The sequence below is a fragment of the Bos javanicus genome, chromosome 14 (genome assembly GCF_032452875.1).
Source record: "Bos javanicus breed banteng chromosome 14, ARS-OSU_banteng_1.0, whole genome shotgun sequence".
Taxonomy (NCBI): domain Eukaryota; kingdom Metazoa; phylum Chordata; class Mammalia; order Artiodactyla; family Bovidae; genus Bos; species Bos javanicus.
The window spans coordinates 67,143,306-67,170,900 of NC_083881.1; the positions used below are offsets into that span (position 1 = coordinate 67,143,306).

At 43.9% G+C, this 27,595-nt stretch overlaps 1 protein-coding gene and 1 non-coding gene across 6 annotated transcripts in view; both read right to left on the minus strand.

The window, feature by feature from the left end:
• The window catches only part of CPQ (carboxypeptidase Q), a 585,754-nt gene that overhangs the window by 26,779 nt on the left and 531,380 nt on the right, over nucleotides 1-27,595 (minus strand). Inside the window, exon 8 of one of the 5 annotated variants that reach the window (XM_061439308.1) lies at nucleotides 15,319-15,432. The exons of the other annotated variants lie outside the window; for them this stretch is intronic. Coding sequence (XP_061295292.1) covers nucleotides 15,362-15,432 — 71 coding nt within the window. The 3' untranslated portion in view covers nucleotides 15,319-15,361. The remainder of the gene's footprint in view (nucleotides 1-15,318; nucleotides 15,433-27,595) is intronic. 5 annotated transcript variants of the gene reach the window in all.
• On the minus strand, nucleotides 14,618-14,689 carry TRNAC-ACA (transfer RNA cysteine (anticodon ACA)). Its single transcript has one exon. It is a non-coding gene; the product is annotated as a tRNA-Cys (tRNA).

A 27,595-nucleotide genomic window follows, 5' to 3' on the forward strand; every position in this document is an offset into this window, starting at 1 on the left:
ATGATTGACTCTTTCTCTCTCTCTCCACACCCCCCCCCCACACCCACACACACACAACGCAGGTGATGGGCCCCACTGTGCCCACATTTAAAAGTTTAACAGCACTTGCACCACATTGTGACCCATGTTAGATGCTGCCTTAGGATCAAAAGCATACTACACGACAATAGGATGTGACATTTGTCCTTGCTTTTGCATTATCACTTGGTCTTCACAAGGACCCTGCTATATAGTTTATTAACGACTTTCCATTTTACATATGATAAAACTGAGGCTAGCTCATTGTCTAAGGCTGTGTGTGTGCTCAGTCACTCAGTCCTGTCCAACTCTTTACAACCCAGTGGACTGTAGCCCACCAGGCTCCTTTGTCCATGGGGATTCTCCAGGCAAGGAGACTGGAGTGGGTTTCCATGCCCTCCTCCAGGGGATCTCCCCAACCCAAGGATCAAACCCTGTCTCCCGCATTGCAGGTGAATTCTTTAAGGTCTGAGCCTCCAAGGAAGGACACATGGTTGTAAATGCAGTGTGAAGACTGCAATACAAATCTCCTGACTTCTAATACTTCTCTTCTGCTAGCTATTCCATAAAGAGTTCTTATCCACACTTTCATTTTGAAATGTGAAAATGCTTGGACCAGGGGAGGCATGATTTGTCTGGGGTCAGTGATACTTTAGTGACTTGCGCCAGGATCAGAACCTCATCTGTTGGCTTCCAGGCTGGTCTTCTATTCCTTCACATTATTGTGACCATTTCCCCCACCCCCTCAAAAAGGTGTAACTTGATAGAATGATGGCATGTTCATTGTATTTCATTCTTTAAACTTCCTGAAATGATATCATTTTAGAAATGATCTCTTTGAGGTACCAAACAGTATCCAGATGGAGAATAATGATTTGTGATTCACTTTATGTCTTTGACTAGTTTTCAAAATCCCAATCAGGATTAAACAATTCTTTTTATAAAATTAAACAGCAGTATTTTTGTTTAATTTTATTCTTGAGTGCTGATGATTACATCTTTGCTCATAGTATTTAATTATCTCCTCCGATCCAAGGAATGTGTGAATCAGAAAGAAAGTAAATTGGTAAAGAGGACTCGGTTTTAACCAGCACTTCAAAAGGAATCATTGAGTAGGAATCACTGTGACTTCTAGGGTCTCTTCAGGCTCTGTCAGAATACGGAAGATGATCGGGTGATCAACCGTCATGGTTTGCCTGGGACTGAGGGGTTTCTTGGAATGCAAGGCTTCCAGTGCTCAAGCCAGAAAAGTCCCAGGCAAATGGTCACCCTGACTGCTAAATCATATGTGTTCAATGAATTGACCACTAACCATAACTCTGCATGCCTGGAGGTAATGCTGTTACTCTGGAAAGGGACTGGGGGACAGGAACAGGACAAGAACAGCTTCTCAGCAACACTTGAGCATGACAGGGCTTCATGAATTTGTAGAGAAATCTAACTATAGAAACCCAACGATATTAAAATATCAGAGGGTATCGAAAGACTAGCTTACTGACAAATATAAACCAGTCTTGATTATTGTTGCTACTCTTCCCACTCATTGGTAAAAATCGTGGAATCAGACACTTTATCTAAGAAATACATAAACAAAGGGGACTTTTAGCTCCAACTATAGCAGAAGGTGTCTGCTCAACATGGAAAATTATCCACAGGCTACTGGAGAGCATCAGTTCTTAGACTCAACAGAATATCCAGTTGCCAACATGGGATCCACAGCAAGGCCAGGAGGTGATGCCAAGTTTCCAGACCCTGGATCTGAAGCCATCAGCCAAATGACACCTTCCTGAGATTTCTCTCAGGCCTCCTGCCATTGCTCCCTCCTCTGACAGTTCTGGTTTTGCAAATGTGGGCTGGCTGAGAAGACCTGCTCTGGATTTCCCAACTTTGGGGAAAGGAGTTTCTGGTGGTCCCATTATAACCCAAGTCTCTCAAAGGTCTCTTTGTTACTGGTGGAGTTAACTTTCCTGCCAAGGGGCTTCTCTAGCCACCACAGGTGTTGGCCACTCTCCCTACCCTGGCGGATGTTAAAAGTAAACACCAGAAGGATCTGCACAGTCCAGCATTGGAACAGTTGCTACCATACTAGCCAGGGTTAAAAACCACAAATGACTAAAACTTTGGAAAAAGCAACACAGAGGATTTTCAGATTTTCCTATAGAAATGCTCACTATCGAAAGCCTTATTCTGCTTTTTCAGTTACATCTGGTGACTGTTTATTTAAGAACTTGGTTAGAAAATTCAGTTGAAATATGCATCAGTAAATTCTGTTGCCCATCACAGGCTGGCCAAACACAGTTAATGAGTCTGCTTGGCTCTCATTTCTGAGTCTGAGTTAGTATCTGCAGGAGGGCGGTCTCCCTGACCATCACGTGTGCTAAGGCATGCAGACACCTAACCCTCTAGGGACTCCTAGCCCTGCCCACATCCTCCCAGTCACCTGCAGTTCTAGGGCCCTCACTGGCTCTGACATTTTCCTCCTTAATCCTTACTTTGGCCTTCACTTATTCTATTCCTTTGTTGAGTCCACTTCTCAGGTCCACATCATTTCTTTTCCCGTCTCCTGCCTTCCCTTCTGCTCCTTCCTTGACGCTTTCTCCCTTTCCGATGCATCCCCGTCGACCTCTCCCACTTTTCTTTGCTATTTGCCTCTCTCTTTTGAGCTGCTCTTATTTCTGCGCCCTGATTTTTCTTCCTCTTGCGGAACCTGTTTCTTGCTTTCCACTTGGAATTTCTTTAACTATTAAAAAAAAAAGAACAATTATTGCCATGCTGCTTCATTTTTAGTAAACCTGATTTCGAAAGTGGGAACTCTATTTCCTTAGTGTGCTGTGGCAGAGAGGTAGAGACATAAATTAACTAGAGCCGGCTGAGATGCGGAAGAGAGCCAATTTGTAGCTCTGCGCCAGAATGAATACGAAGCAGGTGGCGAGGGGTATGAATACACACCTCCATCCAGCTCAGCACACTCTGCTCACCGAGTATCTACAGCTTGTGTGGGCCTGGAGAAAAATCAATTTCTCCTTATCAAATGCCAAATGAAGGCTGCGAAGTCAGGTAGTGATCCACTATTTAAAGAGAACAAATTCGAAACTGGCACAGAGCTTTCTGAAATTGCTGTGAAGTCCAGTTTCAAAAACACTAGTACTTGACTCAGCTGAGGACACTCCTACAGGGGGACTGATGTCTATGTGCTGGCAGAAGCGCCCTGGTATATTCCCCAGATCCCTTAGCTTTCTGCTAACATAAAGGCTGAGCAACACAGGCCCACTGGCTAAAATAAAATTGCTTCGGGTTGGTAAGCATTCTGTAGTTTCCCTGAGTTTTCAGCAGGCTCAGATTCACACCTGCCAGTATTGCTTTTGATTACGAAACACAACAGTTGGGCAGTCCAGGTAACCGTAATTGTCTCTGTAATTAGATTCTGTCATGCACGGAGTACTCAGGCCTTGGGCTTTTGTGGAAACAGAAGAGGCGCCTGGAGTATCTTTAGAGTGCTTGGTCTCTTGTAGAGAGCAGGTCGCTAATAAGCTCTTCCTGCAGCAAGGAGAAGGCGGTTGCCTCTCTTTCACACCTCCTTCCACCCCTTTCTGGTTCAGCAAATTTGAGCTGTGTTGCAGAATGAAAAACAAAGGCGAAAACTGTAAACGAGGAGAAGGGATGGAAACTGTCCAGGAAGAAATCCAATTTCTGTCTTGAGTTCTGTGTGTTTCAAAATGGAAATGCTACACTCGTTAAAGTGCCCATTAAGCAAACAATACAGGGAAACGAGGTGGGGTTTAGGAGGCTGGGAGGGAGGAGGAGAGGCAGGTCAGGGAGACGAGGGCATTGTTTTTAAAGGCGATTGCAAAATGTTCAATAAGGGGGAAGGAACGCCTGCAGATATTTCACTGGAGAGTGAAGGAGAGCATCATTTCAATACTGACAACTGGCAATAATGTCTCTATTGTAGTCACACAAAGGTCTGTCTGTATCTAACAAGACAATGGCGGGTCAAGTGATGGTACAAACTCCACACCCTGAGATCTAGGCATCAGGAGGCGGAATGACTAAATACTTGATATATTGAGTAGATGTGGGGAAATATATCAGATCTGTGAGAGTAAACATGTTTACCCAGCAGTTTAAACAGTCACACAAGGAAAGGCAAAGAAAAAACACAGCTTACTGTGTGCCAGGTACTTCCATCTCTTCTGTCTCTATCCCAAACTCACACTGATGCAGTGGGTATTAGCAGTCTTTATTCCCAGATGAGCAAAAAAGTTCAAGAAGATGTAAATAACCCATGTTCATTTAGCTGCTCAACAGTAGAGTCAAAATTTGAGGGCAAATCCCACTGCAGATGGTGACTGCAGCCATGAAATTAAAAGATGCTTGCTCCTTGGAAGAAAAGCTATGACCAATCTAGACAGCATATTAGAAAGCAGAGACATTACTTTGCCAGCAAAGGTCTGTCTAGTCAAGGCTATGGTTTTTCCAGCAGTCATGTATGGATGTGAGAGCTGGACTATAAAGAAAGCTGAGCACTGAAGAACTGATGCTTTTTAACTGTGGTGTTGGAGAAGACTCTTGAGAGTCCCTTGGACTGCAAGGAGATCCAACTAGTCAATCCTAAAGGAAATCAGTCCTGAATATTCATTGGAAGGACAGATGCTGAAACTGAAATTCCAATTCTTTGGCCACCTGATGCAAAGAACGGACTCATTTGAAAAGACCCTGATGCTGGGGAAGATTTAAGGAGGACCACAGAGGGGACAGAAGGGGACAACAGAGGACAAGATGGTTGGATGGCATCTCCGACTCAATGGACATGAGTTTGAGCAAGCCCCGACAATTGGTGACGGACAGGGAGGCCTGGCGTGCTGCAGTCCATGGGATCACAAAGTGTCAAACACGACTGAGCGACTGGACTGAACTGAACCCATCTGACTTATACCTGGTCATGCTGCCCTCCAAGAACACTGTCTCCATACTTTCTAGAAAGGAAACCAATACTTAAGAATCACCAACCATATGCCAGTTACTCTGGAACACACTCTCACCGTCTTCATCTCCCACAATTTCAGTTCCACCCACACACAGATGATTTGACAGACAAACAGTAGGTGGTCTCTTCAAAAAGACAATTCAAATCTCTGCCACTGCAATTACACAACCCTGGTGTCTGGGGTTGGGAGTACTATGAGATTCCCAGCACTGGCACCCCTCCTGAACAGGGAAATCTCATCTGAAAACCAGAGGAAAGGCTTTGGAAAGAAACGGGGTGGGGTCTACAGGAGATTTCTGGGCTATGCTCACACTGCCTTCCCAATGGGCACATCTGCCCTCTGAGTGGAGCCGAGCCTCACAGACTCGAGGGGCCCAGCTCTTCAGGACGGGTCTGATTTTCTACAGTCTAGAGAACAGGATGTGTTTTTCAGACTCATTAGCAGCCCAGGTGAGAAGCCACTAGGCGAGTCCCTTCCCAGGAAAGTTCGGCTTCCTTAGATGATTCCAGCTAACACTTCATTAGCATTTGCCTGCATGCCAGGCACTGTTTTAAGCAATTCTGCGTCTTAGCTCCTTGCACTGACAAGGTGGGGATGTTTATCCCGACTTTGGGCACAGAGATTGGGTAGCCTCAGCTTCGAATGAGCCTCAGGGTCTGCACCGGGACCAGCCCACCCTGCTGCCGTGTGGAATCAGATTCTTCAGCCCTTCGGCAAACTGGGGACTCAGCCCACTCTTGTAGAACTTTGTTGTTATCGAGTGAACACAGGGCCTATGTTCTCCCATCTGTTATTTGCTTTCTATCCTACAACCGCTTCTCAGCGCAGACTCCGTGTTTTCACTGTCCTTGCTCATTCTAAAGCACGTTCCAGTCCCGTTTGCTTCTCCCGCCGTACAATACCACCCAGTCTTTTACCCCACACCCCTCTCTAGCTACTGCTCTCTCTATCTCCTCCCTTTATAGCCAGTCCTCTTGAGAGTTTCCTGTCTTGCCATCTCTGTTTCCTCACCTCCGCCTCACTGCTCAGTCTACATTACCGCCACTGTTCCCCTGAAATTGCAGCCTGTCTGGGTGGTAACTCCAGCGGGTTTAAGGGTTTCCTTCTGGGACATCGGACCTGGTTGACCATCCGTCTCTTGAAAGACTCACCCGTTGCCTCCTGTTAGGGTGATCTGTCTGCACATTTGCCCCTCCCTGGCCGCCCCCTTCGGTCTTCTCTGTATATTCCTCTTCCTCTGCTCTCCTTGCTGTCCTCAGCCCTCCCCTCTGCTGGGCTCTCTAACCCGTTCCTGGCCTCGCCCTTTACCCTTCCTTCTCCCCCAACTCTCGCAACGTCACTAGCCCACTGCCTTCTCCAGTCTGCCCGCCCCTCTTCTGGCTGAGCCCCTGTCCTGCTCCTCTGGCCCACCTGCTGCTCCAGCTTCACCTCTCCAATCCACACTGTCAAAGCTTCCGCCAGAGTGACCTTTGCAGCCATTAAAGGGGTGACCTCTGTCTCCTCCACGAGCCTTTGAATGACTCCCCTTTGCTATGAGACGTCCCTACTCATCAGAATGTACAGGCAAGGCGTGTTAGGATCACGCCCACAATTGCCTTTTCGGCTTCACTTTTCGTGACCTCTCCTGCATCCTGTGATCCAAACCAGCAAACTTCTCTCGGTTCCTTGCTGTGTCGCACTCTCAGTTTCCACTTGTTCCCATGTGTGGCCTTTATTACACGAAGCACCCCGCTCCCACGCTCATGTCTTCCAGCTGACGTCTAGGTAAGTGTTACTCGGTTAAAGGTCAGCTCTTTTTCAAAGCCTTCCCAGACCTCCTGAGCCTGGACCCAGTGCTCCTTCCCTGTGTCCCTCCAGTGCCCTGGATGCCAGTCAGGACACTTTTTTGTAGCTGTCTCTCTGTGTATCTATGTCTCCTAGTAAACCTAAGCTCCAGAAGTAGGCACTGTTTGTATCCTGGCTTTCGCTCGACTTGAACTCCTACCATAATGTTTACTGGTGCGAAGAGCAGACTCATTGGAAAAGACCCTGATGCTGGGAAAGATTGAGGGCAGGACGAGAAGGTGGCAACAGAGGATGAGATGATTGGATGGCATCATTGACTCAATGGACATGAGTTTGAGCAAACTCTGGGGGACAGTGAAGCCTGGCCTTCTGCAGTTCATGGGGTTGCAAAGAGTTGGTGATAACTTAGTGACAGAGCAACAACAATAATAGTGTTTAGTGAAAAAATTAAAGAATTTAAAGTAGCATTAAATATTTTTGAATGAACAAGCACGCTTTGTAGGAACTAGGAGGTGAAGAGAAAGTGAAGCAGCCTAGCCTGGTGAAGGGATGACCAGAAGGGCAGAATTGAGGAAACTTGGGAAGGTAATATTCCTGAGTACTCCTGCTCACGTTGCCCAATATTTAAAACGAAGGATCTTTCTGGAGTCGAATAAAGACAGAGGGAATTGAAAGAGAAGATTCTTTTGTCCAGCCTGTCTTTCAGGAAGATGTCTGGGAGATGGCCCAGCGTCTACGAGGAGACAGACAAGGTGCTGGTTTGTTTTGCGAGAGAGTGAGAGGGGACAGAGCAAAGCAAACCTGGAAGCTTATAAGCATCCCTCCCTCCTTGTCCTGGTCAGGATATTTGCCAAGTTTCAGCCAACTGTTTCTGTGTCTCACTTGGAAAGTGAGCAGCCTGTGTGGATGGGGTGGGGAGCTACGCCACTTGCTGCCTCTCCGCATGCCCACAGCACTGACTGCTTTGACACGCACTCTGAAAAGCAACTCAAGCTCTCGACTGACTGGTGAGTGATGAAACCTGGTCTGAAGCAATTCATCGTTTCAAGATGATGGCAGGAGGTAGACAGTTCCGGCTAGAAGTGGAACGGATCCTTTTGAGCAAAGGATTTTAAAAAAGAGATTCTGCATAGCAGCTGGCCCCCTGGAACATTGGCCACAGAAGTCTGGAGTACACTTGTCATGTAGGGGTCCTGGGATGCCCCTATTAACCTAGAGCCCCTGGAAGCCAGGATGGGGGCTATCACCCTCCACTGGGAAGGTTATAATAATTCACAAGAGAGAATAGTTACCGAAGGGTAAAGTGGTGGGGAAAGCATCATAGAGATATTGGCATATGCCAGGCCTTGAAGATGTAACTTCTAGGAGGGAAAAAGACAGGGCATTCCATGGAAGCATTTCCCCCATAATGTGGGAAAAGGCAAGGAGCAGGCCATGAGCGGGGTACGCCCAGGGAATACCGATTAGAACAGCTTGGCTGGAGAGGCGAGCTCCCGTCATAGAATATTGGAAGTGAAGACAGGACAAAAATACCCTGCAGTGCTCTATAGGTAAGATCAATGGCTCATTTACCCAGCTTCAAAAGGCTGCAAATAGCTATTTTTTATGTTGGAAAAGAAATCCAATAATTTGTATCACTTGCCGCTATGAATCTGATAAAAAGCCCTTCCTGAAGACTGTAACAAATGGCCACGGGAGCCCTGCATTCAAGCTGCAGTATTGTAAGACACGGACAGGAGAGTCGGATCGTATTGATTTTGCTAGGCCTCTTGGGCTGTGTGTACAGAATCCCCAGAGCCCCTGCCTCGCTCACTGGGTTCCATTTTCTCCTGTTTTGTGCAGATTTAGAGAGAGCCAGCTCTAAGGAAGGCTACACTGGCGTGTGCAAAGCCCATCGAAGCACAGCTGCAGTCCTTAAGAAGCTCGAGTGGAACAGAGATAAGATGCTCTAATGAGTTAGGGCCATGTGTCAAAGAAAAGCAAGAATGAGGACACAAAAAGAAGAGATGGATGTGGAGCAACTGGAACTGTCATCCACAGCTGGCAGGAATGTTGTTCAGTCACTAAGCCGTGTCTGGCTCCTTACGATCCCATGGACTGCAGCACACCAGGCTCCCCTGTCCTTTATTATCTCCCAGAATTTGCTCAATTTCATGTACATTGAGTCGCTGATGCCAACTGACCATCTCATCCTCTGCCACCCTCTTCTCCTCCTGCCTTCAACCTTTCCCAGCATCAGAGTCTCTTCCAACGAGTCAGCTCTTCGCATCAGGTACGAATATAAAGAACGGGAAATGGTAAAAACCACTTAGGAAAACAGTTAGGTGGTTTCTTCCAAAGTTAAACATAGCTCCACTTCTAGATACTTCCCTAAGGAAGAAAACACATGTATCCACATAGAACATTTGTATAAGAATATATTGTAAAGAAACTATACCCCAATAAAAAATAAAATAAAAAGAATGTACCTAGAAGCTTTATGCATAAATACAAAAAAAAAATAAGCTCTGAAAAAAGCTAAATGTGCACTTAACAAGAAAATGGATAAACAAATTGTGGATGGAAAGTGCTCATCAGTAAAAAAGAATGAAAGTAAAAAGTGAAAGTGAAGTCACTCAGTTGTGTCCAACTCTTTGCGATCCCATGGACTGTAGCCTACCAGGCTCCTCCATCCATGGGATTCTCCAGGCAAGAGTACTGGAGTGGGTTGCCATTTCCTTCTCCAGGGGATCTTCCCAACCCAGGGATCGAACCCGGGTCTCCTGAATTCCAGGCAGACGCTTTAACCTCTGAGCCACTGACAAATGCAACAACATGGATGAACCTAAACACACGACAGTGCTAAGTGTGATGCAATTCCTTGCACTTATTCCATTTACACAAAGTTCAGGCACAGGCAGAACTGCGCATGGATAATAGAAGTCAGAATAGTGGTTGTCTCTGGGGATGGGGTGAGGTTGGGAGTTGTCTGGAAAGGAGAATGAAGAACCTATCTGGAAATGTTGCATCTTAACTTTGGGTGGTGGTTACCAAGGGATTCACAACTATCGAAACTTATCAAAGTGAGTGCATTTTACTGTATGTCAATTGTATTTCAGTAAAAAAAAAAAAAAAAAAGGTATAAAACAAGAAAGGAGCTGGGTAAAGGACAGCATGGTTTCATGGAGATGCTGCCTTGAGCAGCTTCAGAGAGAAGATGGAGGACGGAGCGAAGATGTGATGGGCGCGGTGCGTGAGTGCTCCCAGTGGATGTCCTCACGTCTCAGTACAGCTGGAAGAGAGACCCTCGGTGAAGGGGACAAAAAGCGAGGGCTGGGGCTTGAGGAGCATAGACAAAGCTCAGAACAGGATGCTACAGACAATTAGGAAGGGGCTTTTCCTGAGATGATGGACACATTTTCAGAGTTACACATCATGGCTTGCTGATGGAGATCACTGGCTAGGCTGGGGACTGGCAGGGCATGGAGGATGAAAGCGTACGGTGCTCACTGAGAGCACACTCCAAGTGGGTCATGGCTAGAGGATAGGGATGAGATAGTGCAGGGCCAATGGAGATTGCAGAAGGGTCAAGGTTCTGGCTGTCAGGACGAAGAGGAGCAAGTCCAGGAGGCATAAGACATTTGACTGGTGGCTCAGACAGTAAAGAATCTGCCTGCAATGCAGGAGACCCAGATTTGATCCCTGAGGCAGGAAGCTCCCCTGGAGGAGGAAATGGTAACCCACTCCAGTATTCTTGCCTGGAGAATCCCATGGACAGAGGAGCCTGGGGGGCTACATTCCATGGGATCACAAAGAGTCAGACATGACTGAGTGACTAAGCACAGAAGACAGTGTTGATCAGTGAAGGTGGTTTTCCTATCCACGATGTCTGAAGGAGAGCAGTTCTGAATGATGGATAGGTTGAATGGTGATGACACAGCCTTGGAAGCTGGGAGTCAACAAGGACGGTGGCAGAAGACACATAGAAAGGGAGCCTGAGACGAAGGCTGAAGTCCTTGCAAATGCGGTAGCACGTCCCCAGTTACAAGTTCCTCTCTCTCCCCAGGTGAAGCGGAAGTTGACCTGAGCTTGGATTACAAAGTATTGCTTTAAATAATATGCAATTGGCTATATTTAACTCTTTCTATTCTATGAAGATGAAAACGCTTCAGGGTATATTTTAAAGTTGATTGTAATCAAGTCTCTATGAGTAACACAAAGTGGTTTTTATTCTCTTTTTATAAATGAGGAAAGGAGCCTTACTTCACCAAGGCTGCTCCCCACAGCCTTCCTTCTGATCAGGGTAGGATGTGGGTACACAAAAGTAATTGCTGAAACCACCGGACTACGCAGAAGGGGACTGCCCTTCAGAAAGGGCACAACGTGGCATAGGTTTCAGTGTTTGAAAAGAGCTGTACTGTGTGTTTTGACACTTCAAAAGTAAAATTTATGGGAAGAAATAGGTTGTTCTGTTCTTATTCATCTTTCCAGTTCTTTTATTGATTTTCTTATTGGAATAATTCCTTCAAGCCCTTAAAAATCTAAATTCTTATTTAGAGACTCCCAGACTCCTACATAAAGAAATATATTCCAAAGGCCAGTGGGGGCTTTTTGGTATATCATGAATCAGAAGGAAATGGCAGCAGAATTGTTTCTACTGCTTATTAACTGTGTAATCTCTTGACAAAATATTGCATCTTTGTGCTTGGAGTTCCTCATGGGGAAATTATGCAAGTAAGAGCTCTACAAGGTTGGGATTTTTAATACTCTAAGAAAACAGTGAACCGTTAGTGAGCCCTTAAATAGAATTAGCAGCAACAAGAAAGTCAACTTAGACCTGAAGCAGCATTCTGGCAAGGTATTCTTAATCAGGTATCTTCTAGAAATGAGTGCTGATTAATAAGACGAGAACAGCCACCCCCACAGCTACTTCCCCATCAGCATCAGTACCCACGTGCTCTGTCTTCCTGCCTGTTACCAAAGGAGAGCGATTCAGGCTTATGTTGCTGTTCAGCTGCCCAATCATGTCTGACTCCTTGCGACCCCATGGACAGCAGCACGCCAGGCCTCCCTGAATCTCATCATCTCCCGAAGTTTGCCCAGGTCCATGTCCATTGCATTGGTGATGCCACCCATCCATCTCATCCTCTGATGCCCTCTTCTGCTTCTGCCCTCAATCAAGGTGTGTGGGCTACAGGCCATTTCCCTGTGCCACCAAATTACAGTGTAGAACTCCAGAGTCAAGAGTTCTAAACCTGAACCTAGTTTTCCAGGTTCTTATGGACTGTGTATTTGTCAGTATCATGGGAAAAACATTTTATCTAATAGTTTGTTAGCTTGATACAGAAATTTTACATACTGAAACTATATGCTGATTCCTTCTTTGATCTTATCCCAACCTCTTATATGCTGGGGTTGCCAAGGCTCAGTCTCAGAGCCTCTTCTCTTCTCTACACTCATTCCCATCTGATCCACCCAACCCATGGCTAGACTGCTGATGACTCCCAAATGGTTTCTCCAGCCCACACCTCTTTCTTAGTTTTATACTCTTTACTTGACATTTCCACTTGGATGCCTAACAGGCATCTCAAATGTGCACATGTACCAAAATATACTCCTGTTTTTTTCCAAAATCCATTCTAGTCACAGCCTTCCACATTCCACTTTATGCCAACCCCCTCTTCCAACTGCTTAGGCCAAAAACCTTGCAGCCTTTTGGAATCACCTTTTACTCTTGCAATCTGTCAGGAAACCATGCTGGCTTTACATTTAAAATATATCCAAAGTATGGCCATTTCTCGCTACTTCTGCTGCCACACCCTGGTCCAAGCTCCAGTCACCTCTTGTCTGGACTACTGCAATCGCCTTCTCATAGGTCTCTCTTTTGGTCTATTCTCAATACAGACACCAGTGTGATATCATCCCAATATGACAGATCATGTCATTTTGCTCAAGATCCTGCAATGGTTTCCCCATTTCACTCTGAGTAAAAGTGAAAATCGTTAACATTCTTCACAGCCCTGTGTTCCCTAGACCCTGATTCCTTCGGAGCACTCCCTCCCTTGCTGATTCAGCCTCAGCCACTCAGGTCTCTGTGAAGGTCCAGAAATGTGTCACGTGGATTCCTGAATCGGTATGTTGCTCTGGCTGTTCAGTCCACTGGGAGGTTTCCCTCTGTTATCTGCTTAATATGTCTCCATCCACCTAATTCCCACACTCTCCTCTACTTTTCTTTACCCCATACCTCTTACCATCGCCTAACAGTCTATATTTCCCTTTCCTACATCATGATGGAAATGTCATACATCTGTACTGTCCAGTACACTAGCCCCCCGCCGTCTGTGGCTATCGAGCACTTCAAATGTACTTAGAATTGAATTTTAAATTTTACTTAATTTTAATTAATTTAAATTTATATTTTGTTTAAGTAGCCACACGTGGCTTGTGGCTAGCATCAGGAACAGCTCCAGAATCTGAGTACCATGAGACAGGGAACTTTGTTTCATTCACCAAGGTCACCTAAATACCCAGCAGAGTGCAAGACACACAGTAGGTACTCAATAAAAATGTGTTAATAAATGTGTGATCAAAGTCCAAGGCCAACTTGTTCAAGACCTGGCAGTCTACCGCTGGACAAGAGATAAAGGCAGAATCAGGAACTCAATAGGAAGCCCACTTTCCCAGCATATCAAAGAAGGATCCACAAGTCAAGGCAAGGGCTGTCTGTAAGTAAGGGCCCTGTAAGTAAAGTCTAGGCAAGGGTTTTCTGTAAGCAAAGGCCCTCTAAGTAAGCACAGTGCCTCACACATATAAATTAGGACAACAAACAGTCCCTCCTGCACAGAATCCAATCTCCAATCTCTACCAATGTGTAACCAACTCGGCTCATTTGTGGCCATCATCAGAATTCAAGACAGAGGCTCCCCACAGGCATGGTCTTGCAGAGAAAGGTTAATACGAATGTGTAAAGCACTGCACCATCCCAACAGTGAGGAAAATGAAGGCAAGTATCAGCATCACTGATGAAAATGCTGAGGTCAGGGAATACAAGGTTTTATGCAATTGCATCTTGGAAACCGAGCAGAAGTCCTGAAGAGTTGTGGAAATTTATGTGAATTTGGTAGAATGAACATACCATGCAGGAAATTAAATAACCATTGTGTGAATGGTATTTTAAAAGCTATTTTGGAGATGAAGTAGAGAGTCAGTCTTACAATACCAAATCAAGATTTTCAAACTGTTTCCTTCCAAAATCTTATTTTGAAGACCTGTAAAACCAGTGCTTTCAGTATTACTAAGGTAGTGAAGAAGTTAAAAGTGCTTTACTAAGCTCCAATAATACTAAGGATTAGGCAATATTTTCCTAGTGTTATCTGACTAGCTCTTTAGGTTCCTATTAAAAGCAATAGATTTTTATGTCTCTAGTTTTTACTTAAAATACTTCAGCATATATTTATATACCCATGTTCATAGTAGCATCACTTATAGTAGCCAAAAGGTGGAACCAATTCAAATGTTCACTGGGTGAACATTTCGATAAACAAATAAATAAAACGTGGTATATACATACAATGGAATATTATTCAGCCTTAAAAAGAAATGAAATTCTGACATGTGCTACAACATGAAGACATTATGCTAAGTAAAATAATGCAGGAAAAACATTGTATGATTCCACATATATGAGAAATGTAGAATGGTCAAATTCATAGAGACAAAAAGTGAAGTCACTCAGTCATGTCCAACTCTTTGCGACTCCAGGGACTGTAGCCTGCAGGCTCCTCTGTCCATGGGATTTTCCAGGCAAGAGTACTGGAGTGGGTTGTCATTGCCTTCTCCAGGGGATCTTCCCAACCCAGGGATTGAACCTGGGTCTCCTGCATTGTAGGCAGATGCTTTACCATCTAAGCCACCAGGGAAGTCAGGGGAATGGTTATTTCCACTTTGGGAAGGGGAATTATTGTTAATATTGTTTTCTGGGTATAGAGCTCTAAGTTTTAGTTTGAGAAGATGAAAAAGTTCCGGAGATGGAAGGCATGGTGATGGGTAACAACGCAAATGTACATAATACCACAGAAGAGTACACTTAAAATTGGTTAAAAGGGTGAGTTTCCTGTTAAGTATGTTTTACTACTGAACAAAGACAGACAAAAATTATCAGCATGTGCCGTGTGATCCCGTGTGGCCATTTCTCAGGTTAAGCTATAACCAGGTGCTGGAATGTGCTGCATTCTAATAAAGAAAGCACATCGTGGGCTGGTCTTTCCCGTTAGCTCCCACAGGTGTCTGTTTCCTGTGTCTCAAATCACAAGCAGTGCTGTGCCAATTATACCAAAAGTCAGAAATGGTTCTTTTAATTGATGAAATTAGTAGTTGGTGATGCAGCATGGTGAATGTTAGAAATGTGCTCTTATTATTGAAATTTAAATACTACATTATATTCAGATGTGGACTGGCAGAAATTATTTGAGACCACCCCCATACTTGCTCCATCTGGGCATAAGAATGACCTAGTAGTGAAGCTGTCAGCTAAGTAGGAAACTCTTACCTCAAAATTTCTTCAGGGGCTACCATGATTTACCAAGAAGAACCTAAGGGTCACAGATGGCCAAATCAGCCCAGGTCAGGTCACAGTCACACACACAGAGGCCAGAGGAAAGTTCTAGTATCAAAGGACACAGGAAACCAATCTGTGAAGACTTGAATTATTAATCCTGGGAAAATACAATAGGTTGCTTAGTTTACTTCCCTCCTTGATTTTAGAGACAAAAATTGGGGCTCAGAAATGTTGAGTGATCTTTGTTAAGTGTTGAGTGATCTTTCCAAGTGTGAATGAATTTCATCTGCAGAAACTATAAGGGAGATATTAGATGTCATCATTATAGAAGAGCTACCGGTTTTGGAGGAATTAACATATGCGGGGCATACTATTAGGAAGTTCACCACGTGATTGCTAATTTTCACAAAATCCCTGCAGAGTGAACTACTGTCCTCAGTTTTCAGAGGAGGGGCTGAAGTTCAGAGTGGTCATGCCAGCAGATGTGGTCTGCACCACATTCACAGCCCCAATGCACACAGCATTTCTCACCAGTTGTGGGCAACCTGAGCAGGCGGGGAGTCCTGGGCACAACACCTCTGGATCAGCACTTGGTCAATGAAGAATCCCCCTCCCAGGTTAGGTATCTCTGAGGTAAGTTCTATACCCTCTCCCAGAACCTGAAGTGTACCCAGTGGCCCACAGGAGGAACCTGCCCAAGAGCGTGCTGCTTGTTAACTTTCTTCCATTCTTAGACTCATTTCCTCACTCCCCATCAGTGCTTCTGGGATCGCCTTTCAAATAAACTACCTGCCTCAAATCCCTGCCTCAGGGATGCTTTGGGGCAACTGTGTAATTTTCCAAGGTAACCCAGCCAGCCACCAGGTTGCAGAGTTGGATGGCGAACCCAAGTCTATCTATGTTTGAGGATCATGCTGCTCTTCTACAAATTTAATTACATCTTCCTGCCTGAGTAAGTAGAGATAAGATAGAAGGAGGCAATGGATGTTTCAGAAAAAGCTCTTGAGATTTCTAAATGATGTGTTTGGTTAGTATCTCAAGTACTCATGTATTTCGAGTTTCTACTCACCACTTTGCATCACAGAGACATGAAGCAAATTATCACAATGCTGTTCACAAATCTGATCCACGTGGGAAGTTGAAAAATGGCTCCCAACATGTCCACAATTCCAGACCCCCAAACCTGTTAATGTTCTTTTATTTACTGGTTAATTTTATCTTATTTTATTTGTTTAGCTGGGTCAGGTCTTAGCTGCAGTATGTGGGATTTTTGCTGTGGCCTGCAAGCTGCTCTCTGTCTGTGGCATGCAGACTCCAGAGTGCACGCAGGCTCAGCAGCTGCCGAATGTGGGCTGAGTTGCCCCATGGCGTGTGGGATATTAGTTTCCCAACCAGGGATCAAACCCACATTCCCTGCATTGGAAGGTGGATACTTAACTACTGGACCACCAGGGAAGTCCCCGAATGTCTATATGACAAAAGGGAAATTTGCAGATGTGACTAAAGTAAGAATCTTGAGATGGGAAGATTATTGTGGATTATCTGGGTAGATACAATATAATCACAAGGGTCCTTATAAGAGGGACTTAGAAGGAGTCAGAGAAGGTGACAATGGAGTGAGGAAGGCAGAGATCAGAGTGATGCAGTCTGAGAATGGAGGGAGGGGCCACAGGTATCAATATTGGGAGACAAAAAAGATAAGGAAATGGGTTTTCCCTCACATCCTCTAGAAGGAACCATCCCTGCTAACACCTTAACTGTAGCCCCATGAAACTAATTTCTGACTTGCAACCCCTAAGACTCTAAGAGAACAAATTTGTGTTGTTTTAAGCCAAGTTTGTGGTGGTCTATTACAGGGGTGACAGGAAACTGACACAGTTAGCTAAACATTACCAGTGATAATGATAATATAATAATAGGTAATATTTGGACTTCCCTGGTGGCTCAGTGGTAAAGAACCCACCTGCCAATTCAGGAAATATAAGAGATGTGAGTTTGATCCCTGGGCCAGGAAGATCCCCTGCAGGAATGCATGGCAGCCCACTCCAGTATTCTTGAGTGGAGAATCGCATGGGCAGAGAAGCCTGGTGGGCTACAGTCCATGGGGTCTCCGAGAATTGGACACAACTGAGCGACTAAACCACCACCAGATAATGTTTATTTCTAATGATAATAGTTAAATAATAACAGATAATGTTATTCAGCCCTGACCATGTCTAGGCATAGTTCTGGGAACTTTATTAGACCATCAAACCTCTAGTCCTCATAAAAAGAGTGAGGAACTATTTCTAATTTCCTCATTTTAGAGATGAGGAAGCTGAGACTTAGGTTCAGAACTTGCCTCAAGTCACAAGCTAATACCTGAACTCAGGCTTTCTGACCCCAAACCACATTTCTAATAACATTTCCAAAATCTGAATCCTCAACACTGAGAGTAAAAGGAGGTGAGTGTAAGGACACTGGTTGTCAGTGTTGCACAGCAGCCGCCTTGGCCTCCCATTGCATGAAGAACAGAAGAGAAACAGTAACATACACAGCCTTCCTGTTGGACACCAGTCGCTCTGGTCCTCACCCGATTCTCCCAGCACACCACCTCTTTCCTCTTCCTCTCCATGTTTCTGGAAAAGGGCAGCTTAACCCAAACATACTGCTGGTTGGACAAGGGTAATTTAGTAATCAGGTGTTTTGGTTTTTAAGGTATTCTTATCTTCTAGCTTCTATCAGAATTGAGCTAACAAGAAATTACCCAACAGCTTTCTTGAAATCAGGAGTAGCTTTGAAAACCCAGAATGAAACACATCCTTTTTTACTTTTTTTTTTTTTAGTTTGAGTGCTTTTTCATTTTAAAAACAAACAAAAAGCTCAAGTGATCACATTTTAAAAGGGAGCAGGATTTGCCTGGTTCACATAGCTTGACCTTGTCTAAGTATACAGTACTGTATATGCTTCCAGAGTAGGAAATGGTCTCATTATACCTTTTCTCTGCTAAGCACTCAGTATAAGGTGAGCTATAAGTAAACCCAAGGGGATTGGGGGTGGCAGAGTCACTAGTCCAATAAATAAATAAAGAAGAGCCGAATAAATGAAGAAAGCAAGATGTGAGAAGGGACGTTGACAGCGGGCTTTCATATCAGTCCTGCATCTATGCATTTTAATCATATGCACTTATACACTTCTGGGCCATTAACAGTGATAAGGGGGTTCTGTATTTGCAACTTTGTGGAGCCATCCCTCATTCCAGGATAGTAAGTAGTTTTCCTTTTGTCTGTATCAACTCTGACCTAGTGGTGTGTTAGCCGCTTAGTCACGTCTGTCTCTTTGCAACCCAATGGACTGGGGCTGGCCAGGCTCTTCTGTCCATGGGATTCTCCAGGCAAGAATTCTGGAGCAAGTTGCCATCTCCTTCTCCAAGTAGCACTGGCTTCTAAAACCCTAAATGGCAAAAAGAACTAATGGCCAAACCAAGACTCAGCTGGAAAGAATGTGTGATTGATTAGTGATGTCTGCTTTGAACTGAAAATAAGAGGAGTGCTGTGCATTTGCAGAAAACTTCCACACAACTAACTGTAGGCAGAGCTTACTGTCCAAATTTGTTTCAAGACAATGCCATCATCTGAAACTGTCTCTACGCTGTGAATATGTAGTTTTCACTTCTGCCTCCTCAATAGTTTCTTTCACTCACAACCACTGGATCTTGCTTTTTGCTTCTAGGCATACTAAGAAACAATGACTTTAATTTGAAAATGTATTTGAAAAGAAGTTTAAATCGGTGTTTGTCAAGTTCTCTAAAGATAAGAAATGCTACATATTCCCCAAAACATCAGCAACAATCAAGCTTTGTTTAACATTCTTAAACAATACAAGTGTGCTTGGGTATTATTCTAATCAAGTTCCTTAACTGACTCAGTGAATCAATGGATCTTTACTTCCCACATATAACTTTGTGAAATGAATATATCCAATTAATTGTAATTTAAATTAATTACACAAATTTAACTTTACAGCCACTTTTAAAGTTTACTTAGGAATCTTAAAAGACTTTTCTCACTTTGTCCTATTTTGAAATTATTCAATAAGAAGTGAATAGAGTTCATCTTTTTACCTATTTCTTCCCAGGAACACATCCTAGGCCGTTCTATGAACCATTTTTCCCATTCTAAGAGGACCTCCACAATCAAAAGTTCACCCAGAACATTATTTTCATCAATAGTAACAAAAAGAATGCCATCTCTTAAATAGTTCAAGTTTACAACTTTTCACCTATTGTATCTTCTTGATTTTTATTTAATATATCTTTTAGTAGTATCCCCAAATTATAGATTTTAAATTAGGTTATTGAATAAATGGTAGTTCAGTTCAGTTCAGTCCAGTCACTCAGTCGTGTCCGACTCTTTGCGACCCCATGAATCGCAGCACGCCAGGCCTCCCGGTCCATCACCAACTCCCGGAGTTCACTCAAACTCACGTGCATAAAGTCGGTGATGCCATCCAGCCATCTCATCCTCTGTCGTCCCCTTCTCCTCCTGCCCCCAATCCCTCCCAGCATCAGAGACTTTTCCAATGAGTCAACTCTTCGCATCAGGTGGCCAAAGTACTGGAGTTTCAGTTTCAGCATCAGTCCTTCCAATGAACACTCAGGACTAATCTCCTTTAGAATGGACTGGTTGGATCTCCTTGCAGTCCAAGGGACTCTCAGGAGTCTTCTCCAACACCACAGTGCAAAAGCATCAATTTTTCAGTGCTCAGTTTTCTTCACAGTCCAACTCTCGCATCCATACATGACCACAGGAAAAACCATAGCCTTGACTAGACAGACCTTTGTTGGCAAAGTAATGTCTCTGCTTTTTAACATGCTATCTAGGTTGGTCATAACTTTCCTTCCAAGGAGTAAGCGTCTTTTAATTTCATGACTGCAGTCACCATCTGCAGTGATTTTGGAGCCCAGAAATAAAAAGTCTGACACTGTTTCCACTGTTTCCCCATCTATTTCCCATGAAGTGATGGGACCGGATGCCATGATCTTCGTTTTCTGAATGTTGAGCTTTAAGCCAACTTTTTCACTCTCCTCTTTCACTTTCATCAAGAGGCTTTTTAGTTCCTCTTCATTTTCTGCCATGAGGGTGGTGTCATCTGCATATCTGAGGTTATTGATATTTCTCCCAGCAATCTTGACTCTGGCTTGTGCTTCTTCTAGCCCAGTGTTTCTCATGATGTACTCTGCATAGAAGTTAAATAAGCAGGGTGACAATATACAGCCTTGATGTACTCCTTTTCCTATTTGGAACCAGTCTGTTGTTCCATGTTCTAACTGTGGCTTCCTGACCTGCATATAGGTTTCTCAAGAGGCAGGTCAGGTGCTCTGGTATTCCCATCTCTTTCAGAATTTTCCACAGTTTATTGTGATCCACACAGTCAAAGGCTTTGGCATAGTCAATAAAGCAGAAATAAATATTTTTCTGGAACTCTCTTGCTTTTTCCATGATCCAGCGGATGTTGGCAATTTGATCTCTGTTTCCTCTGCCTTTTCTAAAACCAGCTTGAACATCTGGAAGTTCATGGTTCACGTCTTGCTGAAGGCTGGCTTGCAGAATTTTGAGCATTACTTTACTAGTGTATGAGATGAGTGCAATTGTGCAGTAGTTTGAGCATTCTTTGGCATTGGAATGAAAACTGACCTTTTCCAGTCCTGTGGCCACTGCTGAGTTTTCCAAATTTGCTGGCATATTGAGTGCAGCACTTTCACAGCATCATCTTTCAGGATTTGAAATAACTCAAGTGGAATTCCATTACCTCCACTAGCTTTGTTCTCAGTGAAGCTTTCTAAGGCCCACTTGACTTTATATTCCAGGATGTCTGGCTCTAGGTAAGTGATCACACCATTGTGATTATCTTTGTCGTGAAGATCTTTTTTGTACAATTGTTCTGTGTATTCTTTCCACCTCTTCTTAATATCTTCTGCTTTTGTTAGGTCCAAAACATTTCTGTCCTTTATCGAGCCCATCTTTGCATAAAATGTTCCCTTGGTATCTCTAATTTTCTTGAAGAACTAGATAGAAACCCAAATGGTGTGACAAAGTCCATAGTTGCATGCCTGGTGTGCCTGGTTTCTACCACGTCACCGTGTGATTCTCTGACCTGAGTTAAGCCCATTTCCCCACTGCACTGCGATCATTCCCTCTTCTCTGCTTCTCTTTTCTCGTCTCCTGGCTCAGTCTGCCTGTCTGACTCTCTCTAGCCACTCGAAGCCTATTACTCTTCATGGCTCTGCTCAACTCTACCATCTTCATGGATTGCTGCTATTCGTGCTGAGCTCCTTCAACTCCCTGTATGTTGTCTCATCTCCATTCATTTAACAAATACGCCTAAAGGAGCCACTACATGCCAAGTCCTACTTAGGCACTAGGGACTCAGCAGTGAATAAGGCTGCTTCTCACGGAGTTCCAATCGGGGTTCCTGCTTCTAGGTCCCACCTCTGGGTTTTAAGCTTCTTTACAACAGTAACCATGCCTGTGTCTTCTCTATGCCTATGAAAGAGCAAGGTAACTTCACTGCTGTACAGCTTATCACTAATAAAGTGTTGTCCTGGTTGTGTGAGTATATAGCCAGCTAATGTCAGAGGACTGAGCAAGCAACCTTACTTGAGATACAAGCTCACTCCATTCTCTAACAATTTTCTAACTCTGGGGAATTCACAATACTGTTGGCTAAGTGACTTTAGAAAATCTTGAGGAGGATATTGCCTGGAGATGCTTCCTTGTCCATGCTAAAGCAAAATCCAAAATATTCATTCCTTAGAAATATGTCTGGGAAGTTCCACCAAACTTGGGAACAGCAGTTGAAGAGGTTTTGAATCATTATGCCTCATTGACATGTTCTTCCCTCCTTTGATCTTTTCCTTGAGGGTAACTAGAATTACTCGTACAACATTTCAGGGGTGGTGAAAACGTAACACTATGAGAATACTTGCTCAGGAAAAAACCCAAAACCATATTTTAAGATTTATTATAACCAAAATGAACAAGGGTGGAATTGACCCCGCCAACCAAATAAACAACAAAAACACCACTTTCCTCTCTCAAGTATGATAGGAAGTGATCAAGAAGTTGTTTTAGGACTTCTTCCAGAGAATTCATCTTAGGAAATCTGGCATCTAGAATGTTTTTAAGACTTGATTTAAAAAGATACTTGCTTGCTGTGTTAAATTAAACTTATATTTAACAGCCTAAGGCAGTCTCCTCCACAAAATTTCCCTCTGAATTTTGTAGACACACACACACCCACACCCACACACACCCACACCCATGTCTTCCTTGAGGAATCATGAGATTGCAGTAGCTGTCTGTGGGAACTGATTTGCATAAAGTCCCCTTTTTCCTTATGGGAGGACATGAGAAGGGGAACTTGGGACTCCTGCCAACTCTTCTGTGTACCTCCTGGCAAGCTACCTCCAGAGGCCTGTGATGCCAGCCTGGGACATCCAGAGCCACACAGGAAAGTGTGAGAGCTCACCTGGTACCTGTGAACACAGTGGATTTGTGTCATGCCTCAGGATACAGTTGTTGAAACAGAATCTTAGCCATAAGCAGGGGTATGGCACTGGCTTATGCTGCTACACTTATCTCTCAAAATTGATCCTAGGGATGTTTGTAGAAGGTTTTGAACCTTTGGAAACAGAGAATCTCTGGAAGAACAAGTAGGCTTTCTGTAAAGAGTTGCTGTCTAGAGCTGATGTGGAGAGGGGACTATGCCTTCTCTCTGAAGGACCTAGAAGCAGTCTGAGAAGGAGAAGGTCTCTGGAGAAAGCCGTTTGGAGCTGGTGTTAGAACATGACATGGTAAGGCTGGCCCCCAAAAGACTGAGCATCTTAAGAGCAGACACTGTCTTGCTCGTGAGGGACTCACTATGACCTAGGACAGGGGCCGACTCATGGTAGGACCTCAGTGTGTTTGAACTGAACTAAATCAGAAGCAGCTGCAGAAAGCTATGATCAGGGAAAAAGCAGGGAGGGCAAAGTTGAGAGGACTGTATTATTTGTGTATTCCCTATGTTCTCCACCAACCTATGGATATCTGAGAGTGGGGAAGGCGACTTTGAAACTTTCAAAATATGCATAATAACTAGGATAATGAAGAGGATAAGGACTGTGATAGAGATAATACTAGGTGTTCACGAAGCCACTTTATTTCTTTCCTGAACACAGGAAGGCTACATTTCCCAGGTTCCTTGTATCTAGACAGGGCTATGTAACATGCTCTGGGCAATGGGATGTAGGGCAGAAGTGATATATGCTACTTCCAGGACTTTTCTAGCGGTCCAGTGGTTAAGACGCTGTGCTGCCACTGCAGAGGGCATGGGTTCGATCCCTGATTGGAGAACTAAGATTCCACAAGCCTTGCAGTGTGGCCAAAAAGAAAACCAAAACAACAACAATAACAACAAAACCTGTATTACTTCCAGGGCCTGGCTCCAAACTCCTCTCCTGCCATCTTCCAAGTCCTTCCTTCCTTCCTCCCCTCTCCCCTTCTCTCCCCTCCTCATACCCCTCTCCCTGAATGGACACAGAGGTTTCAGTGGAGGACTTAGAACATTTGGGGGCACAGCGAGGCCAGTAGAGGGGAGGAGTCCAAGAACCTGAAGACTGCGTGGGGCACAGCGTCTCCTCCCAAACACTCACCCCACTGGACATGACCTGGGTAAGAACAAAGCGTTTATTTATTAAGTCCCTGAGCTGGGGCTGATCATCGTAGCTGCCAGCATTACAGCTCTGATGGATAAAAGGCCACCAGATTCTATGTTGGTTATAGGGACCTGGCATCCCCTGGTTCCTGACTGCAGGCAGGACTAGAAAATGGGGATTACAGTCATGTGCTTATGTGTACACTGAATCACATACGCAACTTCTTTAGCATTTTCCATATGCAAGGCATCAGATAGCAAGCAAGGATTTCAAAATGACTCTTTGTGTACTCATACATTGAAAGAAGCGAGTCTAAGGCTGACATATTCACCAAGTAATGTCAGAGCTGGCTGCTACCGGCTTCAGGACATCAACCCTGAATATTCATTGGAAGGACTGATGCTGATGCTGAAGCTCCAATACTTTGGCCACCTGATGCGAAAAACTGAGCCCTTGGAAAATACCCTGATGCTGGGAAAGATTGAAGGTGGGAGGAGAAGGGGATGGCAGAGGATTAGATGGTTGGATGGCATCACTGACTCGATGGACATGAGTTTGAGCAAGCTCTGGGAATTGGTGATGGACAGGGAAGCCTGGTGTGGTGCAGTCCATGATGTCACAGAGTCAGACATGATTTAGTGACTGAATAACAAAAGCCTCAGGTTTCCTATGACTGTTACCTATTTTCCCTAAGAAAATGTATCCAAAAAAATAATTCTGTGTTAAACAGACAAGGGATCAGACTCACTGAGCAAAAATCCTTGCAAGGATCTCCTGAGAAATCCAGAGTAGAAGAGCCAGGCTCACTGTGCTGCTTTCTAGGAACCAACAACTTTTCAAGACCAGAAGCACAAGGTTCAGTTTCAAGGCCTCAGGATAGCTCAATTTTCTCCTGGGATGTTAAGATACCATTAAAAACATAAGCTCACCTTATTGTCCAGGGAAGTAGGTACACTTAGACCAACTAATGTGCAAATGCATGAGCTCTGGGAAGGAAGCATGCATCAGTTTAAAGCTTTGGGGCATACTTCCTTGCTTCCAGAGACCCCTGCATAGCAGCGACCAATGGGTTCTGAACCAGGAGTGACTGTCTTCTACCTCAACCCCTCCTTTTTCTGGAGGGAGAAAGACTGCTGAAGCCTCCTGCTTTTGTTTCACTCCTCTGTCATAAAGTCAAGTAATAAGAGGTGGTTGTTCTTTTCCCTGCAACCACTCTTTAAATGCCATACACTCTTTACCCCTGGTCATCTTCACCCACTAGGATCCAACTTTTCAGGAGCATGAGATGCCACCTCTTCTAAAAAAAGGCTTTCCTGAGTTTTTCTCAACCAGGCTTAAACTTTCTCATTACTTAATTTTCATATCATTTGTAAGTTCTACCATTTATAGTATTTTTCCCAGTTGTTGTGGTATGTCTGTATATTATTTACATGTCTAGGTGATAAACTTGAGAGAAGTATATTTTATTCACAGACCTATTGGGTTGGTGCAACAGTAATTGCAGTTTTGGATTGCAGTGCATTTTAAATCATTATAACTAGACTCAAACACACCTTTATTAATCAAAATAGGAACCATTACACTCAACGCATTTTTGCCAATGAGAAATAAGCTTGTGTGTTCCTGTAATGTAAAAATCCGTGCGTCAAGACTCAGTGAACTCCTGGAAAGCATTTCTACCTCATTCTGGTTGTGGAAGCATTTTCCTGGCAAAACATTGTTGAGATGCTTTAAGAGGTGGTAGTCGGTTGGCAAGAGGTCAGGTGAACACGGCTGATGAGGCAAAGCTTGGTGCCCCATTCGTTCAGCGCTGGAAGCACTGGTGGGGTGGTGTGCAGCCCAGCACAGTCACGGAGAAAAGCTGGGCCTTCTCTGTTGACCGAGTCTGGCTGCAGGTGTTGCAGTTTTCGGGGCATCTCATCAATTTGTTGAGTGTACCTCTCAGATGTAACGGCTTCCCCAGGATTCAGAACGCTGTAGCGGATCAGACCAGCAGCAGACCACCAAACAGTGACTATGACCCTCTTTTTGGTGCAAGTTTGGCTTTGGGAAGTGCTTTGGAGCTTCTTCTCAGTCCAACCACTGAGCTGGTCATCACTGGCTGCTGTGTAAAACCCACTTTTGGTCACGCGTCAGAATCTGATCAAGAAATTGTTCGTTGTTGTCGTGTAGAATAAGAGAAGACAACACTTCAAAATGACGATTTTTCTTTTTTGATTTGCAGTCAATTCATGAGACACCCATGAACCGAGATTTTCACTCTTCCTATTTGCTTCAAATGCCTAATTCCTGTAGAATGGTCAACACTGAGTTCTTCAGCAACTTCTTGTGTAGTTGTAAGAAGATAAATGTCAAGATCAAGATGATTGCTCTCAGCTGGTCATTGTCAGCTCCTGACAGCCAGCCACTGTGTTCCTCATCTTCAAGGCTCCCATCTCCTTTGCAAAGCTTCCTGAACCACCACTGCACTGTACGTTTGTTAGCAGTTCCTGGGCCAAATGCATTGTTGATGTTGAGAGTTGTCTCTACTGCTTTACCACCCATTTTGAATTTGAGTAAGAAAATCTCTTGAATCTGCTTTTTGTCTAACATCATCTCCCTAGACTAAAATAAATATAAAATAAACAGCAAGTAAGAAGCCATTAGCAAAAAACATAAGGTGAGAAATGCACATTAAAATGATGTATAACATAACCACATTTATTTAAGAATGGATCCTGATATCAAACAGCTAACTTCAACAATGCAAAACTGCAATTACTTTTGCACCAACCTAATAATTCAATTAGAAATTAGATATGTAATGAACACTTGGGTTGAGTTTCCAGGCCTTCTCTCTCACAGAGTAATAGGATGGACTAAGGTTAGTATCAGGACATGGAAAATAATCCCAACTTCACTATTTATAAGGTGTATCATTTGGCTAAGGTACTTTCTTCTCATCTCTAGTTCCTTCACCCATAAAATGAAATTAACAATATATATAAAAAGAAAGGCCCTAGCATATAGTAAGAACTCAATAAATGTAATCATTATCAGCATCACAAGATTTCACTAGAAAACTATGGATGTCTTTGTTATTTTACACAGGGATAGCAAACTCAAATGCTTTATGGTCCAGGTAGGTAGTGTGAGTGAGTGGAAGAAAGAATGGATGAGTAAAGTGAGATGCTTGATGTTCAGAAGTAGGTGGTGAGGAAAACAAGTAGCTGATTACAATGTACATAACAGTCTTATGGACTCTGTGGGAGAGGGAGAGGGTGGGAAGATTTGGGAGAATGACATTGAAACATGTAAAATATCATGTAAGAAATGAGTTGCCAGTCCAGGTTCGATACACGATACTGGATGCTTGGGGCTAGTGCACTGGGACGACCCAGAGGGATGGTATGGGGAGGGAGGAGGGAGGAGGGTTCAGGATGGGGAACACATGTATACCTGTGGTGGATTCATTTTGATATTTGGCAAAACTAATACAATTATGTAAAGTTTAAAAAAAAAAGTATGATTAATGCTGTGTTACAGGTTTACTATGAAAAGAATCAACAGGAGAGGCACCAAACAGCCTTACATACCAAATGGAGATATAAC